The following is a 21,499-nucleotide window of genomic DNA, read 5'->3' as shown; positions in this document are numbered from 1 at the left end:
TTTATGGGGCTCCACAGGTCTGATACACAGCACTCCAGGCCATGAAGACTGGGCTGGTTGAGGAGGCCACGGCAGCAGATGTAGCTTAGAACTCCACAGGTCAGATATTCAGCACTCCAGACCAGAGACCCTCACAAGAAGATGGAGGGGGAGGGGAAGGGAAGGGAGAGAGTGAGACACAGTGGTTAGTAATAGAAAATAAATTATAAGAGATAGAAAATAAAATTATAACATATTAGAGGACAGCCCTGCGATAGGCTGGCGACTTGTCCAGGGTGTACCCCGCCTCTCGCCCAATGCCAGCTGGGATAGGCTCCAGGAACCCCCGCGACCCTAGTGCAGGATTAAGCGGTACGGAAGATTAGATGAGATGAGATATTAGAGGACAGGAGCCAGAGAAGAAAAAGGAGAGGACATGTCCTCAGTGCATCATCCCCCTAGCCTAGGCCTATAGCAGCATAACATCCCCAGACACTGGTGATCCATTGTGTTGATGTCCCAATATTTATGGACCTGACTGTATGTTTACAATGAAAAATTGTGATGTATTCAATACTTATTTTACCTGCTATATAACAATTTCACATCCAATATCAGAAAATTTGTACCCATAGTAACTATAATACTGTATGTAGATACTAAGTAACTATAATATAGACATAGTACAGTATATGATACTAGTAAACAGTGTCTAACAGATTAAATAAATAAGATAAACAAACATCTTATCTTTTTACATAAAATAAAAAGGCAACAATCAGCATGAGTAACTGTAGCAGAGCAGCATGAATTGTTCAAGTTTGTGCATTGAATTAAATGTACAAAACAATTTAGTTGTGCAATCACACAGCTCCACCAGAGTTTAACAGTCTTACAGCTTTTGGGTAGAAGCTGTTCCTCAGTCTGATGGTCCTGCTCTTTAAACTCTGCAGCGTCTTGACAGACGGGAGGGGGACAAAAACATACCTTCCTTATGCAAGTTGCCCTCTTCCTGCATCTGGAGGTGTAAATGTCCACTGCTGTGGAGAGAGTGACTCCAACAGTCCTTTGTGCAGCCTTCACCACCCTATTTAGGGCGACAGTGGCTAAGGTGGTGAGCGAGTCGTCCAATGATCAGAGGGTTGGCGGTTCAAATCCCGCTCTGTAGTGTCCTTGGGCAAGACACCTTACCCTCCTTGCCCCGTGTGAATGTGTATGAATGTGGTGGTGGTCGGAGGGGCTGTTCGGCGCACATTGGCAGCCACGCTTCTGTCAGCCTGCCCCAGGGCAGCTGTGGCTACAAAAGTAGCTTACCACCACCAGTGAGAACGTATATGAATGAATAATGGGTTCTGTAAAAGGGCTTTGGGAACAGGCATGTGTTGAAAAGTGCTATATAAATCCAATCCATTATTATTATTATTATTATTATGTAGAGCCTTCTTCTCCTCTGTAGCTGAGCAGCTGTCATGCCACACAGTGATGCAGGAGCACAGGACACTCTCCACCACACACCTGTAGAAAGACATGAGGATTGACCTCCCCAGACCAGCACGCCTCAGCCATCTGAGGAAGTAAAGTGGTGTGCATTCCTGACCAGACTGGAAGTGTTGTTTCTCCAGCTCAGGTCATCACTCAGGTGGACACTCCAGACCACTTCCACCGCAGATCCTCCGATGTGCAAGGAGAGGGGTAGGCGACTGCCCTGTTGGAAGTCCACAATGGTCACAATCCACAATCTCCTTCGTCTTCTTCACGTTGATGCAGAGGTTGTTTTCTCTGCACTAACCTTACAGGTGTTCCACCTCTTGTCTGTAGCCAAACTCCTTGCTGTTGCTGATGCATCCGACCACTGCCGTGTCATCTGCAAAAAGCCGGGGATCTCGCAGTCACACATGAGCTAGTGGAGTGAACAGAGCTGGGGTTTGATTGGTCCGTTCTTCAGGTCATCAACAAACTGCAATGTTATCTGCAATGTACGCGATGAAGTATGAGGGACAAAAAACAGGCACACAGCGCTCACGGGACGTCCGACCCAGGACTTTTGCCGATGACGACCCGGGATTTTCAATGTGAAAGTGGTATAAGAAGAAAGTTGCAGCTCAAATTAGACCCATGAAGGAAAGGAGAGGGAAAGTCAGGTTCATCTGAGTTCATCGGCCGTAAATTGTCTTTGGTAAAAGGAGACGACGGTGGAGACGATTGCACCTATCAGCAATGGCTCATCATCCATGTTTGACACTTGAATTAACTTACTGAAAAATGTATCTGATATTTTGATGTTATACATGCCGATATGATTACAGGATATGTTTTGAAGGATTTGAGGAGATATGGTTTTGGTACATAGTGGTTCCCAATAAAAATATACATGATTTTGCAATGTAAAACTTTAGAGGCCATTTTCTCAAAAAAAAAAAAAAAATTGCCGAAATTTCACACTTCACGTTTGGTCGTAGATCTGAAAATTTCACAGATGGCTGATGTGTTCTCTTTAAGGACATCTTATTGAAAATGTGAGGATTTTCTATGTGTGCAGAAAATCACGCAGCATCACGTGATCACCTCGCTGAGCGATCAATTGCTGCTGAAGAAAGTGCAGCGGAGTAATTAGAGTTGGGACTCGTTCACTCAGACTGTTTGTGCGTCCATGAGACCGTAAGTGTTCTTTTATTTGTTTATTATTGAAGATGTATATTAACATGGCGGTTTATTCATACTTACGGGCCGTCTGGTTTATCTGTTGATGTATGACAGCGTCGTCGGAGTTAATTGTTTCCTTTGCCGTCGCTCAGGACTGATTGGTGACGTGCAGAGCTTAAGGGACCGTCAGTCAATGGTTGCATGCCTTTCGTGTGTATTGCCCTGAGGGACCGTGTGTGCATTTCTGTTAGGAACCGTATGCAAATATTGCATTGCGGTAAATTAATGCATAGTTTCACTTTATCAATATTTTCTTTATTGATATTATATTGTGTTTTATGCCATATTTTATGTTTAGGAATTATGAACATGATTTAATTCCATTTATGTATTTGTAATTCTCTATACAGAAACCACATGAAGATTCACATCCACATAAAGAACCATATTCACATGAAAAGTCTCCAAATAAACGAGTGGCATGATAAAGAGTGTGTGCATCATTGACCGACATTATCACCACCTCACCTGTTCTGGCCGGACACCCTGTGGAGATTGTAGTTAAACAGTCAGAAAAGAATCAGTTCACATTCAGAGGTCTCAACTCATCACCTCTTTCACACCATGCACACGCTCACTTAATAATACAATGTCTGTTTTTACTTTCACTGCAACATTTTAGAATTACCTGCAGGTACAAACCCCCCTGAACCAGTCATTGATGGAAATTCGATTTCTGCAAGACCTGCACGGTAAAGTATGCATAAAATATGATAATCTGACTCAACTGAGATGCACAGAATCAATGGATCATATTAAATCTGCTTGGCACAATGAGTTGAGAAAGAGATTGCAGATGAGCAGTGGAAGACCGCCTTAAAGCAGATTCATAGCATTTCAGCCAGTCCAGCCAGTGGTAACTCGAAAAAAAAGTGTGGAAAGGCCTATAAAATAATTTTTCTCACTGCTACCATGAAAACTGAAATACTTAATTAGAAGCAGAGTGCACATACACAAACCAAATTCACGCAAAACAAATCCCTCGGGAGGTTTCGGCAACTTTTATTGATCACTTCAGTCAGGTCAAGAGTACAGTCCAGGGGTTGATTCTTACTTTTTAGTGATGAACAGGATTTCATGATCTGTGCTGTTGTGTGTTTGAATTTGTTCATTATATGTGACAACATAAACAAAACAAAGAGAAAAAATACAGGAAAAATATAACTTGAGTTTCCAAAAGCAATCTGAGGTAATTAGCTCCCAATTTGTGTGTGGAAGGCAGACACCTCACTGCCTGTAAGATTAGGCTTAAAACTTAAAACCGGTTTTGATAGTTACCCTAACATCCCTTAGAAACATATTTCTGATTGGTTAAATTACATGCAATTATTTGTACATTCACAATTTTGAATGTACAATATACCAAATACCAAATCTTGCTACCAAATACTCCAAGGCCAACTGTAAGTTACAACAAAGTAGAAGTGACTGGGAACGACAGCAGCTTGGGCAAAAAGTGGCAGTCCGTGCAAGATGACAAATGGGGGTCACCCGCATTGTTGCCAACTTTCTGCAGGGTCAGTCACTACTGAAATTCATGTGGCCTTCATAATAACTCAAGAACAATGCGTAGAGAGCTTTATGGAATGGGTTTCCATGGCCGAGCAGCTGCATCCAAGCCATACATCATCAAGTGCAAAGCGTTAGATTCAGTGGTGCAAAGCACACCACTACTGACTCTAGAGCAGTGGAGACGCATTTTCTGTAGTGACGAATCACATTTCTCCATCTGGCAATCTGATAGACCAGTCTGGGTTTAGTGGTTGCCAGGAGAATGGTGCTTGTTTGACTGCGTTTGGCCAAGTGTGAACTTTGATGGAGGCAAGATTATGGTGTGGATTTTTTTTTCAGGAGCTCCAGCAAAAGCAACTCTGAATGCTCCAGCATACCAAGAGATTTTGGACAATTCCATACTGTCTTTGTGGGAACCATTTTGGGATGGTCTCTTCCCGTTTCAAAATTAGTGGGCACCAGTGCACAAGCAAGGTCCACAAAGACATAGATGAGCGAATCTGGTGTGGAAGAACTTAACTACTTTTGTTTTGTTTATTATTTTTCCTGTGCAGTTTTTTCTTAATGACAAATCTGTCTCATCCCCTTGTAATGTTGCATGTAAAAGTTCAATCATGAATCAAAACATAACTACTGCACAATAAGTGACTACCTGCAACTTTGACTTTGCATTTTATTTCTATTACATCATACATCAACCATCTCTCATCAAAATTCTCATCAAGATTTTTTTTAGTGAGCACTTGTGTTGACTATTTTGAGTAATTAAGCTGGTCCAATAAAGACAAGAGGCACACAGACAATGATCTAGGAAGATTATTTGATATTGCGTAAAATACGGCGAGCATGACTGGTTTTCATGGAAGCCAGAGCAACTTCTAATGTGGAGATAAGGTACAGCAGGGTACTGGGATCTGTCTGGAGAATCCTGCTGAAGTCACTGCAGTTGTCACAGCTTCTTTTAAAGAGCAGACTCATGGTCAGCATGGGAAAGACCTCTTGGCGGAATGAACGACTTGACAACTGAAAGGAGAATTGGAATATTAATCTACCACTCCAAAATCATAGCCATTATGAGCAGATTATAAATAGAAACAAAACCATACAATTTCTCCACATTCAAAACCTTTAAGATTATGACATTATTTAATGACACAATTTAGTGATGCCACACAGACTGACAAGGTCCGACAGTGAAAGCAATTTAGTCAAGGAGGCATCTTGCATAGAGCCATTAAATGTTTAAAGAAGAACAATGGTTACTATTTAAAAGTCAGACTTTTTGAAAAGAGAGTTTTAATAATCACATGTTGCCACTTTTAACAGAGTACAACTCAGAATAGCTGTTAATATAGGCCCACAATACTGACTTTAATCATTAGCATTGAAAAAAGAATTTGACACTGAAAACAAAAACAATATTTGGCACTATAACAAAAGTTGTCTTACTGGTTTTCAGTTCATGTAGAACCTTGCAGCGTTAAATTTTATCTTATACTTTATAATTGTGATCACCATTTACTGAACCTGACTTTTAAATTGGATAAGGCGTGTATGCGCATGCTCCACAACCGCTATGCTGCTGTGTGACCCCAGAACAAAAACGTCCAAGAAAGCCGGTCGCAGAAAAAGAAGAAGGTAAACAGAGATGGTAAAAGAACCGTCTGAGGGATAGCGCGCATCTTATCCAGGGACGGACTTTGACTAGGCCCGGCCCAAAGCATTCGGCGCACGGAAACTCAACAATAACATCAATAACGCCTGGCATGAGTGTCACAATACTTTAATTGTGGCTCATGATACTTTACCATCCAAATTATAGCAATAGCACTGATGTTGACGAGATGTTGTGTTAAGAGCATAGTATTCTTGTTTAACTTGAATACTCACATAGAAATGAAGGTAACATCACACTGCAGTCCCTCTGGCAGCTGTGCTGCTGAATATTTCAGTTAATTTGCGACATTTAGTGGCTTCACTCTCTAAATGTCGCTTTTTTTAACCCCCTCACCTTCTCAGCCACACCCTTTTCTTTCCGTTTTTTACCGGCGTTATCCATATTGTTTCTATGGTCATTGGTCAATATGCTTTAACGTCTTTACTGCTGCGACTGCGACTACTACTACTGCTGCTGCTGCTGCTACTGCTCCACTTCTTTTTCTTCTCCTTAATTGGCGAGCATGGCCAACTTAAAGGTGCACTGCTGCCACCTAGCGTACTGGAGTGTGGAAAAAAACAGGTGATGACTGTGGGGTGGGTGGTAGGTGGTTGGCCGCCGGCCGTCCTGCAATAGCTCAATTATAATAATAATAGCTAATAATAGCTCCATTAAGCTATGCATGAAAACGCACTGACAGACTTCACCCAATATGCTGATTGGGTTGTCCTGCTCACTCCAAAGTACGTCCCTCTTGTTCATAGACAGTCTGTGTCTAAAGCCGGGTTTCCATACACGCCCTATCTCCACAACGGCCCACACCTCACCAGCTTTTTTAACTACCTTTTCCATTGCTTGGGAGTGACTCCACTTCCCCCCAGTTTTGTGGGCTTTAGCCACACCCACACTTGTTGCTACCAGCAACAGCAGGCTACACAGTAAAGTTATGTTCCAATAACTAGTGAATGAAAGAAAATAACCGTTATGCAGTTATGAGCTTTCAAGCAGAACACAATGAACGTAATAAAATAATAAATAATAAAAAAATAAAAAAACTTAGCGGAGGACTACACCAACGGTGTAATGGATTCAAGGCAAGCTTCCCTGCTGGCGCTCCCTGGTCTGTGGCCATATATCGCGTCCATCTCCTCATACCATTTCGGGACATTTCGATCAGCACCACACCTATTGTTGTGTCCCTTGGCTGCTCGATAATCGGCCTTCAATTTTTTTAAGGTTCTCCTTCATTTGTTTTACCGTCCTGATAAAGCCAAGTTTGGTCATCTCAGCCGCGATCCGCTGGAAACCCTTGTCGTTCCAAGTATCCCCATGACCTCGTTCCGCCCACCTTCTAGCAATGGAAATAGCGATTTAAAGTGGGCGGAGCGGTGTGGAGGTAGGGCATGTACACAAATACACACAGGAGGCCCTGCAGGACTGCTTTGAGTTCACTGACTGGGAAACTTGGAGCGTGTGAACGAGCTTAACACGTTCTCCAACGGGTTTAGCTCTTGGACCCCTGTCTCCTCTACCCCATCCCCCCACACCTCCCCACTACCTACAATGATCCCACACCTCAAGTCTCCTACTCCACCCCCTGCAGTGAGCCCTTTGGATCAGACCATCAATACACAGCTCACCACAGTTCTTCCACCGGACACTCCCCCCACCGCCCCCTTGCTTGACTGTGACGACCGGCCAGGTGAGTAGACACCTGGAGAGACTAAACCAATGCAAGGCTGCAGGTCCTGATGGCACTCACTCACACCTGGATAGAAGTGGAGGCTCAGTGAGGATCACTTTCTTTTATTTCTCCAGTGCCATCCAGCCTTTGTTGTTGGGTGAGAAGCTGCGGTTGATGGGTTTTGGTACATCCACTGTCTCCTGGATCACTCAGTGCATGTACATGCAGAGCTTAATCGAGCTATGCTCAAAATTCGACTTTCTGACTATAGTCCTTGTCCCAGTTTACATGTAGTGGAAGAAAATCGAATAACTGATGGGAACATGTCCTCCTCCTCCTCCACACTAGGTGGCGATATGTGATAATGTTAATACCACATTAATACGGCTCGCTTTCCGGTTGGCCCATTATGTCATATAATAAATGAGAGTTGCTCATGCGGCAGACCGGCATTTCAAACAACAACCATAGGGATAACAGTAAATTTTTTAATCCCGTACGTAATTTTCGCACAACTTCTGGTGCAGATAAGTTGCGCACTATCCCTCAGACAGTTCTTCTAGTGGCTCCATTTAGCTTCTTCTTCTTCTTCTGCGACCGGCTTTCTTAGATGTTTTTGTTCCGGGGCCACACCCCAGCATAGTGGTTGTGGAGCATGTGCACACGCATTATCCGACTGAAACTGCGGTTGCATATACATGCCGGAGAAAATCAAATTCCAATCGCATTATCTGGGTGTCTCAATTGGATAATGAGAAATCCAATTTTAATCGGAGTAACCTGTTTACATACACTCAAGTTCTCCTGTTATAGTCCGATTTGGGCAATAATTCATTTTTTTTCTACATGCATATAAACACACTGACTGACTACCTGACAGACAGGCCACAGTTTGTGCATCTGGTAAGTGTCCTGTCTGGTGTGGTGGTGAGTGGTGTGGGAGCCCCACAGAGGACTGTGCTTGCTCCGTTCCTGTTTACCTTATACACCGCTGACTTTCAGCACAACTCAGAGTCATGTCACATACAGGCATTTTTCCTCAAATATTAAGGAGGAGTATAAAGGACTGGTGGACAGATTTGTGGGGTGGGCTGGAGTAATCACCTGCTGCTTAATGTGGACAAGACCAAAGAGATGGTGATTGACTTCAGGAGGAAGGGAACAGACCCTCAGCATCCTGGGTAGTGACGTGGAGGTGGTGGAGGAGTACAATTACCTGGGAGTGACCATCGACAACAGACTGAACTGGAGGATCAACAGTACAGCTGTGTACAAGAAGGCCTGCGTCAGACTCTACTTCGTGAGGAAGCTTAGGTCCTTCAATGTATGAAATAAGATGCTGGAAATCTTCTACCAGTCTGTTGTGGCCAGCACCCTTTTCTCTGCTGTGGTCTGCTGGGGGAACAGCATTGCAGTCTGTGTAAATAAAGTGTATATAGTAGATTATGTTTTCCTGTTAAATAGTATGTATGGTGTTGAGTGCCTGTACATTGCTGCTGCAACTGTGAAATTTCCAAGTTTGGGAATTATAAAGCATCTATATATCTATAAGGACCGACAAGGTCTGCTATGAGTGCAAACGTTAGCTTAGCTAAGCTAGCTAAAACAAAGTAGTTTTCTAGTAATGTTCTCAGTCACAAATCTGGGAGTTCGGTTTGATCCTCATTTGACTTTCCATGGCCATATCAAGCACCTGTGCCAGATGTCATTCCACCATTTTCGCAATATTTCCAGGCTTCGCCCCACTTTAACCCTGCGGGATGCTCAAAAGCTTGTCCATGCCTTTATCTCCTCGAGTACTGCAATGGGTCTCTTCACTGGGATTCCTGGCAAGTCCAGAAGCTCCAATACACCCAAAATAGTGCTACTAGGATTCTAATGAGACTCCGTAAATATGAGCACATAACCCCCATCCTTTACACACTGCACTGGCTACCTGTGCATTATAAATAAAATTCACCTTTATAGAGTGGGGAAAAGAAAAAAAAAAACGACATTGTAAAAAGACAAACGTTTGTTACAGTGCCAAATATTAAAGTCAGTGTGCTTGGCCTAACAAACCTACAACACACTCATACAGTACATGTACAATACAATGCAGAAAATAACTGGTTACAACAAACATAATTGTTATATAGCTACACTACTGTGTGAACGTAGATGGGTCAAACTCAGAGAAGGAATTTGCCCATGAGCGATCAATAAGGGAAATATAATCACATTGAGTATGTACAAACACACCTGTACATCCAGTCTCCATTCCAGTTTGTGGTAGGCAGGCAGATTGGAGGGCAGCTGTCTCAGAATGCTGCGTATCTGATTGTGATGCTGCAGGTAGAGCTTTAACAAAACAGAGCAGTGAACAGTGGAACACATGACACTTTGTGAATTTGTACTGCTCAAATAATATCATCAGATAAATAAAACCAATTAAAATTCACCTGTAAGAGGATCTGGTTAAGATCTTCACCAAACCCCAAAACCAACACTGAGTCCATGAAATCCACTTCAGAGATCTACACACACACACACACACACACACACACACACACACACACACACACTTTGACAAAAGGACAAAAGGCTATCCAAACACAAATGGCCCTATGTGAAAGTAATTGCCCCCTAAACCTAATAACTGGTTGTACCACTCTGAGCAGCAACAATTGCAAACAGGCCTTTGTGGTAATTAGCAATCAGTCTTTCATATTGCACTGGAGGAAGTTTGTCTCTTCAAAAACTGCATGTTGTGTAAACGTTCATTATCTTTGTCTAATATTATTATTTGCTTGATGAAGTGTGACAAATATGCAAAAAAAAGGAAAAGAATAAAGAAATAAAAAAGAGGACAAATACTGTAGAGTGTAGAGAATAGTGTGTCATTCACCATGTGTTTGGAGCTCTCTGTCATCAGGAACATAAGTCCTTCAACTCCATGCTGTACCATTTCCACAGGAACATTCAGCTTCCCTAAAAAACAGTAATGCATTATGAACTTACTTCTTGTGGTATGTAACTATGTATAATTTGTGTCAAAGCTGTATAACATTTGCAAGGGCCCCAGGAATTATTTAGCCATAGTCAAACACATGATCAAACTGCTACAGCCAGATTATTAGTTTTTAGTAACTAATAATGAACCTATCTGTACCTAGCATGACAGCAGAGTCACCCAAATTATTATAATTACGTATTTGTGTATATATATTAGCTATTATTAATAATATTAATAATCACATATTTAGAACATCTGTAAGACTGTTGCAGTGTTTCAAAGCTTAAGTATAATACATAAATTCTGAGCAGATGAGCATATATTTTGAAAATCCCTGTGACCTTAATTAAATAATATAGACAGATACTATGCACCAGTGGCGTCTTTGCATTAGGGGCCAGCCCCACCAGAGGACGCTACTGTGCAGAGGAGGATTGTATGCTTTTATAAGTTTTCCTGCGTCAAAAATGTTGTTGCACATAAGCACATAAGTTAATAATAAACTTTGTCCCCAATGAACTATCCACAGTTTTCATTTGATGATAGCAATTGCGTTGCTTTTTGTAATGCTGCGCCTCTGTTTACACTTGGTGGGGCACAGTCAAGATGGACCTGGTCTGGAGTATTGAGGACTGATGAACTGCTGCGTGTACAGCTCACATTTCAGTTGGGGAATGGGTCCTGAAGTTCAGGGCCCCAGAGCACTTCTCATTGGCTGATTTGAAGCATGGGCCTTGCTAGCTCCACTAACATACCGGTACCTAATTCATGTTTCATTCATTCATTGCATGATGAATCAAGTTGACTACCCAGCTAGTGTATGATTCAGGACTTAATCTCTTTAACAGAAGCTGGAGATAAAACATTTGGGAGCACATTGACTGGATTTAATCAAAAGACAAAACTAAGTAATTCAAGTGTGGTGGCTTAAGCAGAAAACTTGGTTAACCGGGAGCCAGGACCTTGTAAAAAGGCGCTTGGTGAGTCTGATCTATTCTTAATCTAAATGGAATTGATAATGTAGTTCACATATTGTTTGAACTGTGATGGAATTTTGTGTGGGGGGCACAACTTCATGGAGCTGTTTATCTATCTTAGGAGGTGAAATGACTGTGGTATATTGTGTGTGGTGACTTTGTATATTGATTTATATATTTTTGTATCATTGTGTTTTTTATTGTTGCCACATTACTGTTTCGATAATGAGTATCCGATATCGTGAGATCTTAAACACTGCCGTTCGCTGGTGCTACTGATATGGTAATGTATGTGGTCAGATTGGCACAATGGTGGTTAGCACCGAGGCCTCACAGCGAGAAGGTCTGGGTTTGAGTCTGACTCTGGCCTTTCTGGGTGGAGTTGTGAGGGTATTGATTATGGTATTTCTGGATTGCACTCTAAGATTTTTCCTGCATGGCCCCATTGAAACCAAAATTGCCACTGTACCCACACTTTGTTTGAAAAGTACTGAAAGATGAGTCTTACTGGCTGCTCCGTCATAGATCTTGGATGTAGTTCCTCTCTTTAAGAACTGCAGCGCTATGCGACCAAGTTCTCCAACCACTGAGGACAAAAAAACATGAATTCAGAACCCCAAAGCCAACCATTTACATCATAAGATAGCTAGAAATGAAATTGTCACAACCCAACACATCTCATCTCATCTTTCATACCACTTAATCCTTCACTAGGTTCGCGGGGGTTGCTGGCATTGGACAAGAGGGGTACACCCTGGACAGGGGTACACCCTGTACAGGTCGCCAGCCTATCGCACGGCTAACACACAACCATTTGTAGGTGGGAGGAAGCCGGAGTACCCGGAGAGAACCCACACGGACATAAGGAGAACATGCAAACTCCACCCAGAAAGGCCCGAGCTGGGAGGCATCAGCGCTAACCGCGAGCCACTGTACCGCCCCAACCCAACACAATAATTTACGTTTAACATTACAGCTTGGAATTTGTATTTAAAAATGGCAAGTCTTGTATATTTTTTCTTTTTTGAGAAGACTATTTAACATCTATTGCCGTTGTGGTAAATAAACTGTGAAATAACGTATGTTTTGCGTTTCTGTTGCCACGGTTACCAATGGAGCCAGCACAATCATTTAGAACTGTCATCAGGTAATTTGACCGGAACGTCCATTATCACTTTTTAATGTACAGCACGCAGCCAATCAGAAGGATCAAGGGTTTACCCAGACCATGGTATAATAATAAAACAACTCCGGACTCCTTATTTTTTAAAGATAGGTTGCTGAACCAAGACACTGGGCTAAAGGATAGAATGGATTCAATTCAAGAGCGGTAGAACAGGATTAACAGGGATTAACAGTGTACTGTCAATTTCCATAATCCCATTTATATCACCAGATCACAACAGAAGTAATTTCAGGTCACTTTTCCTATAGAACACATCTGGACTGCATATTTTTAATAAATAATAAGGTTACTGATCTAATTTAAGCTAATTTACTTTGTTTAATTTTCTTTCTTTGTCACTTCTGTTCCATTCTCTTTATGATGGACAGAGCTCCACAATGATGTACACTAGGGTTGGGCGGTAATACAGTAATAAGGTATACCGCCGGTGTCTTTCAAAAGCAACGGTATCAGTATCAACACCGTCATTACAGCCATTAAAAAAAATTGCAGTGCACTTATATAGGAGATAAGGATTAAATATAAGATATAATTAATTCAAAATAAATAAATGATTCTATGTCCAATGTCGGTGTGTGTTCGGTACATTCTGCAAAACTGTTCTGGATGGAATTGTTTGACTGTTGTATTTGCACTTTTTTATAAGATGCTCTTTTTTGTTACCCAAAGTTGCTCAGGCTGTGATTTCATTTAATTGATGTGTGTGCAGCGCATTCTGCGCAAAAAACGGTTCTGGATCGTTATGTTAATTTAATTGTTTGACTGTTGTATTTGTACTTCTTAAGTTGTTGCTAATAAAAGTTGTTAATATTGTGCACATTATGTTGTTATTGTTTCATCATTAGTGTTTGGTATTCAGTTTCTGAACGGTGTAGGCACAAGCTAACAGTTGGTGATGCTGTTTGGTGATGCTGCTGTCTGCGCCGCGTTGCGTGACCGTCGCGGTCCATTTGGTCCGTCCTGCACGCAACTTCAAAACCTACCGGGAGCGTTTCAGAAGCGGGCGTTTAGCCCGCCAGACTTTGTTTACTTGCTCAGACTTGCCCATTTTCCCGGCCCATGTTCTTCTAAACATGTTTCTACATGTGTAAATATGCTACGTAGTTATTAAGTTTCGCTTTTTTTCTGTTTTTACGACCGGCAGTTTGCATGGGGTACTTTATTTTGAAAATCCACCGGATTCTCTTTTTTGTTTGTTTGTTTTGTCTGTCTGGCTTCCTTCCATTCTAGGTGGTCTGTGTAAATTGACGCGTGCTTCGTAATTTTTAATTAGTCACAGTAACACCCAATGAAGGGAGTAACATCGTTAAAATAAACGGCTGTTACTTTTTTTCAGTAACGGGGTAATGTAACTAATTACTGTTTCCATCTTTATAACGCCGTTTCCGTTACTTGGTTCCCCGCCACGGGAGCCGCGAAGCTGTTTTTTGGCGAGTAGAGGAGGGAGGTGCGAAACAACCGCACAGGTGATGACGATTGGCTAAGGTGGAGTAAGCTTTCACATAAGCCAATCACAGTGTTCACTTTATACACAAATCACACCCACATAACACCCAGCTAGCAGAAGTAAGCGGCAGCGATGCTGAATGTGGAGGAAAAGTTGCGAGCCGTTACTGGTTGGATCGGGTCGACCCGGGTTTTTCTCTCTGACTCATATCTGCCTGTTACACTCTAACTCGACGGCCTGACAGACTGGATCATTGTGGAAGCTTCAGCTCAAAAACACGTTTTGATGTACTCCCATAAAGACTGATCTCTGAAGGACAGAGATTTTTGTTCCTTTTTTTAAATCAAACAAATCAAATGTGTTGTTACACGATCATTAATGTAAGCGCATAAGTGAACGGCAACTGTGTTTATATACAGCTTGTACTGTGATCTCCCACTTTAACGATCATGGCAGCGCTCTGCATCCGAGAAAAGGAGGAATTTGGCGGCAGTTATCGGGCTCTGTGCAGGACACAGTGATTTACTCTAATATCAGCAGCCTTTAGAAAGAGCGGGGGTTTGACGGGTCCATTCTTTGGGTCATTAACAAAATGCAACTTTCTCTGCAATGTACACGATGACGTATGAGGGAGGAAAAATCAGGCACGCAGCTCTTACAGCTTGAGGTCTGACCCGGAACTTTGGATGTGAAAGCCTTATACGTCTACTAGTTGGGGTCTGAGGGGCAATAAATATTAAAAGTTCTGTGTAAGTACGTGTCTATACAATTCTACTCTATGCAACTGGCTGAAACCTGCTAAGAAAAAATACAAATCATTAAACACAACTTAAAATGTGTGATTCAGTTACTAACTCAGTTACTTTTTTGGGAAAAGTATCTAGTAACTATAACTAATTACTTTTTAAAAGTAACGTGCCCAACACTGGTAATACCGTATACCGCAGTAAAATGTGGAGACAGTATGAAGGTATCAAAATTTGGATACCGTTCAACCCTAATGTACACACAAACAGGTGAACGCACACCTACAGCCAGACTTCCAGAATAAAAGGGCGAAGTTAGCAAACTGAGGCCATGTTAAACACATTCAATTTGATCGAAGTGCTTATTCACAGCATCTAATAATGCAGACTTAGCTTCATATCTTGCAAATGCCCGCTTTTTTTCCAGCAGGCTTTTCAACATGTAAAAAGGTACTCTTAAAGCGTGTGGAAACATCTTGCTGTAGCGTATTTTGTTTCATTCCCAACTGGATCTGCACAGCATGAAGACAATTGTAGTGTGTGCGCCATGCAGCCATAACTAGCCGGATCATTCTCTGTCAAAGCTTTAGCCATATTCCTAGCATTGCCCCTGACGACGTGATCGTTTTAGACCAATGCAGTGGCCGCATTTAGTAAACAAATCCCATATGGCAGTCTACATAGATTCGGAGAGTACCGTAGCGTGGTGTTCTAAAACTTTTGACCGTTAGTGTACATAGCAGACATATATCATTTCTCATGAGGATCAGGGTTTTGATCCATTACTTTTGAAGGATCCTCTCGAAACATTTCCGTTTTGTGAGTTTGTATCGCATTTCTGACTTTGCAGGTGTTGTAAGTCTATCTGCATGCGTTTTCTCAAGTTGCAGTATGTTGAGCTTTCTCGACCACCGTAAGCATAAGGCTCGGTTAGCTTCAAACTTAATTCATTTATAAAGTGGTGTTGGATGTTTTTGAACTCAAGGTACATATTAATGATGGTATGACTCAAATTTTCCTTTGTAAAATCTTAACCAATGTCAAAGAGAGACATTAGCCCTATCTGCACGGGATTAGTTTTACCTGGGGACCTCCGGTAATTGCTAATAATCACAGAGGTCGTCTGTGATCTTAATCCCGTGCGAATCGTCCATGTCCGTGATTTGTGAAGTAAAAATTACCTATCATAATTCTCGTAACAGAAAGGTCCTCTGATAATACTAATCGAGTGCAAATCGACATGTCTGTAATTTAGGGGTAGGTTTTTACTTTTTCCTGACTTTTGTTTGATTTGCGTATTTTTTCTTCCTCTCGTCACTTAAGAATACTGAAGGATGTGCTATAATTCAACTAAAATTCAAATACAATTGAACTAATCACCCGTTTAGACGAATGAAACCATTAAATCAGCCATTACTGTGTTCATCGGTAAAGGCGGAGCTGATTTAAATACCGCCAGGTTGTTGGTAATTTCTTCCCTGGGATAAATAGTATCAAAACTATATTTTTAATCATCCATTATAATTTGCAAAGTAATTAAAACTATCTCTGTGGAGTGAGGCTGAAAGTACCAGAGACGGCATAACGGATTGTGAATTTGAATAAAACACAGAGTTTGTTTATCCCGTTGACATCTGTTGACATGCAGTTCTTCCTTTTAACCTTCTGCTCCCCTAACTTTCTCTATTTTTGTTCCCTGGGGAAACGGTGGAGTTTCCCCCGTGTTCTCCTGATCCTGTGCTGCAGCCGTAGGCTGAACACTGTGGCTGTGTAATTTTTAATCCTATTCTGTTTTTCTTTATTCTCTATAGGTGAATATTAGTTAGATGTATCTAATATGATGCCCATGAAACACGTGACCAGCTCAAACCAATCAGCATACTGGTATAGCTCAGACGGTCCGTTCCATAGTTGACCAGACTCTCTTTAATATACGGCTCTGATTTGGCCTGAGGTGCTGAAATGACCAGGACCAGCCCTGTCTTAACTACAGGCAATGTCCAGCCGTTAATGGAAATTGGTGGGACCAGTTTCTGCTTATTACAGCTTATTAGTTTTCCTATTTAAACCTCAACTTCCCACCAGTCTCTCAGAATTTAAGCTACTCGGATGAGTGGCGAACCGTCTTCAGGAAACTCTACGAGTCCAACTGCCTTTCTTTAAACGTCTTTTGGATTAACGTACCATGACCTGGATGACTAAGAACCTTCATAGACATATAGCCTAAACATTTCCAAGTCTTACTTACAAAATGTACCCACAGTCCATAAAGTTCATGAGAAAAGGCGAATAGAAAAGAGTGATTTATTGTTACATTTTGTATTGGTAATATTGAATGTTCTACTAATAGCGCGTACTTGCTTGTATAGTTAATCGAAACAACATTTTGTGCACACAGTCAAGGGTCACGAGTTAACAATAAAGGAGATGGAGCCGATTCAGCTCCGGACAAAATCGAAGCTGATATGTGATTAGAAGAAACCTACCTGTGGCGTCAACCTTCGGCAGGAAGGCGAGATGTTCTTTATGCTCTTCAGACAAAACTAACAACATCTCTACCAGCCAACACACACATCCAACCGGAAAAGCTTTATTTCTTCATTGGTGTTTTGAAGCTTCTATCATTTCTATTGCACTGCTGCCATCTTCTGGAGATAATCAGCTTCTCAACGGCTAGATACAGTCAGCAGCCTACGCATCTGAACACATTTTCTATGGCCAAATTTCTTTTAGCAGTTGTATTTAATATTTTCTATTAACTTAAGGTAATGTATCGTTACACATTAACGAACAATTCAAATCAATTCAAAGAACTTAATTTTTCCATTAGGAACTTCATTTGTGTGATTTCATTTCGACAAGTTTCAAAATGTTAAGGTCCTCTGTTAAGGATGTGTTAATTGTTTTATTTCTATACAAAGTTTATATTTACGATAAAGCAATAGGAATCATGCATTACACTTACATAATTACCAAAATGTGTAAAGAACAGCAGGTTACATAAAATGTGTAGCCAATAAGATGAGATAAGATAGTACTTTATTGATCCCCATTGGGGAAATTCAAATGTTACAGCAGCACAACAGTGACCAGAAAGAAATTAAAAAATTAAAGAAATTAAATAGGACAACAGCATTAAACATTAAACAGGACAACAGGCAACAAGCAGCAAAAAGTACAGTACACAAAGTGACAGTAGTTTTAAATAAAGTGACAGTGTAAGTATGCTACATTTGGCAGTGGGCACAAAAGAGTGTCTGAAGCGTTCAGCTCTGCACCGGGGTGTGATGATCCGCTGGCTGAATGAGCTACCCATCAGCCACAGCTCATCTGGCAGAGGGTGAGAGGGATTGTCCAGTATTGCACAGACTTTGTCCCTCACCCTCTTTTTAGCCACTGTTTCTAAGCAGTCTAAGTTCAATCCCACCGCCAAGCGGGCTTTCCTCACCAGTTTATTGAGTCTGTTGACCTCGCCAGTCTTGGCCCCGCCCCACCAGCACACCACAGCAAAGAAGAGCATGGCAACCATAGACTAGTAGAAGGTCTTGAAGAGTCTACTACAGACACCTCAGTCTCCTCAGGAAGAACATCCTGCTTTGTCCTTTCCTGTACAGGGTGTCCGTATTATGAGACCAGTCCAGTTTATTGTTGATGTGGACCCCAAGGTACTTGTACGAGTCCACAATCTCCACCTCCTCACCCTGGATGGTGACTGGGACAGGACTCCTCTGGTTCCTCCTGTAGTCCACCACCACCTCCTTAGTCTTGCTGATGTTGAGATGTAGGTGGTTCTGGTTACTCCACTCAACAAAGCTCTCGATCAGTCCTCTGTACTCCTCCTCGTCGTCATTGGTGATACATCTGACTATGGAAGAGTCATCGGAAAACCTTTGGAGGTGATTGATACTGGAGTTGTAGTGGAAGTTGGAGGTGTAGAGGGTGAAGAAGAATGGTGCCAGTACCGTTCCTTGTGGCACCCCCGTGTTTCTCGTCACGGCCTCTGATGTGTATCCATCCACCCTGACATACTGCGGTCGTCCCGTGACGTAGTCCAAAATCCAGGCAGCCATGTCAGGGTGAAGTTGCATGTCCAGTAGCTTGTCTCTAAGGAGGATGGGTGGGATGCTGTTGAAGGCACTGGAGAAGTCAAAGAAAGTGAGCAAAAGAATATATTTAAAAAAAAAATAAGTCAGAAAAATATGAAAAATGTAAAATAACCATAAACTAAATTACTACTTTGCTATTTTAATTTGAAAATGTGTAATTGGTTAGATTCTTCAATAATGGCATCTTAATGTTTGGATTATTGGATCATTTCAGATATTGTAGTTCAAGCTTTGTGAATGAAGGCATTTGCTCATTTTACACAGAGGTGTACCATATATATGTGTTAAGGAAAGGAATTGTGTAATGCCACCACTTCCTGTAAGGATTTCAAATTATAAATCCTTAAGATTCAAGAGTCTTTTATTGTCATTATGAGAACATAATGAAATTTTACCCCGGCTTAAAGGCACATATAAGTACGCAGGCATTTAAACAACAGTTATAAATAACCATCCCTTAGTTATGCTGCTATAGGCGTAGGCTGTTGGGGAACAATGTACTGAGGACATGTGCTCTACTTTCTCTTCTCTGGCACCAAGCTCATGTCCTCTAATCTCTTATAATTTCTTTTCAATTAGCACTTCGATTAGCACTTCCAGGAGTGCTGTATGTCTGATCTGTGGAGTTTCATAAACTATATGTTGTCGTGGCCTCATCAACATGCCCAGTCTTCATGGCTTGCAGCTGTCCACTTCTACCTGGATGAACAATTCTCCAACCTGCCCATGAATCCTCTTATACTCTCAAACTGTCACATGAGATCAGTCATCAGCATGTTATATAATTAGATTCTACGTGTTTCCTTCAGCTCAATATATGTATCTCTGACATAAGTTTCTCTTGTTTCTCTTGCTCTTTTCTCTCTATCTTCTCTGTTTCTACCCAGCTGGCCTTCAGCAGATGGGTCCCTCCATATGAGCTGTGTTCTACTCAAGATTTCTTCCTGTTTAAAGGGAGTTTTTCCTGCCACTGTCACCCTCAGGCTGCTCTGGAGGTTTCAGGATGTCTTTTGTAAAGTGTTTTGAGACAATTTGTATTGTTATTGACGCTTTCGACGCTGCCGCTGGTCGATACAAAATCGAATTCCAATCACATTATCTGGGTGTCTCAATCGGATAATGAGAATTTTAATTGGAGTAACGTGTTTACATGCACTTAAGTTCTCCTGTTATAGTACGATTAAGGCAATAATTAGTTTTTTTGCATGTGCATGCAGACGTACTGACTGAGACACAGGATGCTCTCGAGTGTGGCCCTGTAAAGGTTTATGAGCAGCTGAGTGGAAAGTCCGTTTCTGCTACTCTCTGGCCTTCAATGATCTGCACTGATTCCCGCAGCCTGTGTCAGTTCAAACAGCTCCCTTTCTTGAGCACTGAGCACTATCTCTGCAAGTTAGATGTGACCACCAGGATCAGGGAGTCAGGGGCGGTGGGCACAGTTTGTTGTGGTTGTTGAGACATCACTAATGTATACCGTTTAGAAGGTAAAGAGGAGAATTCGGAGTGTCGTCGTCAACCACAACACACGCCTTCTTCAGCAGTCAGCCAAACACTGAGCGCTCAGCTCTGTCCAGTGTCCAGTTATAGATTAACGATATGACAGCTGAAGTTTCACACTTCACACAGGACAAAAAACAAAAAAACTTCACCCTCAAAATATGCAGATTAGTAGAATAATATGTGAATTGTTTGATTTTGTATAGTTCAATTGCAATGCGGAATTACAGCATCATTACAGCATCAAGTTTAATCCACTTCAGTACTAATCACAAATACCAAAGGTTTGATTTTTTTCTGACTTTTAACACTAGATTAGCACTGAAATGGATTAAAATATTTATGTAAAAACAGTATTAAGAAATATTAATGTGTGCTATTTTTAGGGCATTTTTGAAGAGGACACTTTTGTCCCTTAAACAATTTAGTTTACTCAGTGTAAAAAAAGGAGCATTATAGGATTTGAGTTTAAAATACCAAAATTTACAGAAAATTTCACACCTTTGCCAAATTTGATAACAAAAGCAGAACTACCACTAAAAACTAAAATGAAAAAGGACATTTTTGTCCTCAACAGGGCATGAGGGTTAAGTATATTTTAAATAACTGAAATAACAAAAACGGTTTCAGCACCGTCACACATGGACATAAATGCATATATTAGACCTACATTTGTATGTTACATACATACATAATGTAGGTCTATTATACATACATATTGGTCATTCTTCAGAAAAACAAATCTGAGGAACATTGTTGAAATTTCGAGTGTTACAGAGACAGAAAGGTCTCAAACAGATATCTTATTGAAAACAAGCAGCAAAATAGGATGCAAAGGTTAATTAAATGCACAAACTAAATTAGAAATTAACAATTAACTAATCAGTAGTCATTACATGACAAATTAAAGGGGTATCAATGTAAATAAAGAGGCAGCGCTGATACAAAAGTAAAGAAAAAAAAATATATATATGAGCAAAGTAAATATATTTTACAAACCAATGCTTACG

At 41.2% G+C, this 21,499-nt stretch overlaps 1 protein-coding gene across 1 annotated transcript; it reads right to left on the bottom strand.

Moving 5' to 3' along the window:
* Positions 1 to 3,664: 3,664 nt before the first annotated feature.
* Positions 3,665 to 17,500, bottom strand: commd2 (COMM domain containing 2). The gene is made up of 6 exons (XM_047587836.1): positions 17,373 to 17,500; positions 12,016 to 12,093; positions 10,423 to 10,505; positions 9,977 to 10,051; positions 9,777 to 9,875; positions 3,665 to 5,217 (listed from the first exon to the last, which is right to left on the bottom strand). The coding sequence occupies exons 1-6, from the start codon at positions 17,437 to 17,439 to the stop codon at positions 5,011 to 5,013; spliced, it is 609 nt and encodes a 202-aa protein (XP_047443792.1). The 5' UTR covers positions 17,440 to 17,500; the 3' UTR covers positions 3,665 to 5,010.
* Positions 17,501 to 21,499: the final 3,999 nt, after the last annotated feature.

This window comes from Mugil cephalus, chromosome 6 (genome assembly GCF_022458985.1).
Source record: "Mugil cephalus isolate CIBA_MC_2020 chromosome 6, CIBA_Mcephalus_1.1, whole genome shotgun sequence".
Taxonomy (NCBI): domain Eukaryota; kingdom Metazoa; phylum Chordata; class Actinopteri; order Mugiliformes; family Mugilidae; genus Mugil; species Mugil cephalus.
This window is presented reverse-complemented; position numbering and strand designations above follow the sequence as displayed.

Coding starts and splice junctions, on each gene's coding strand:
- commd2 (XM_047587836.1), bottom strand. CDS start 17,439: ATGTTGTTAGTTTTGTCTGAAGAGCATAAAGAACATCTCGCCTTCCTG. Junction 12,094..17,372: donor GCCGAAGGTTGACGCCACAG/GTAGGTTTCTTC, acceptor TTTTGTCCTCAG/TGGTTGGAGAACTTGGTCGC. Junction 5,218..9,776: donor AATGGAGACTGGATGTACAG/GTGTGTTTGTAC, acceptor TTCTCCTTTCAG/TTGTCAAGTCGTTCATTCCG.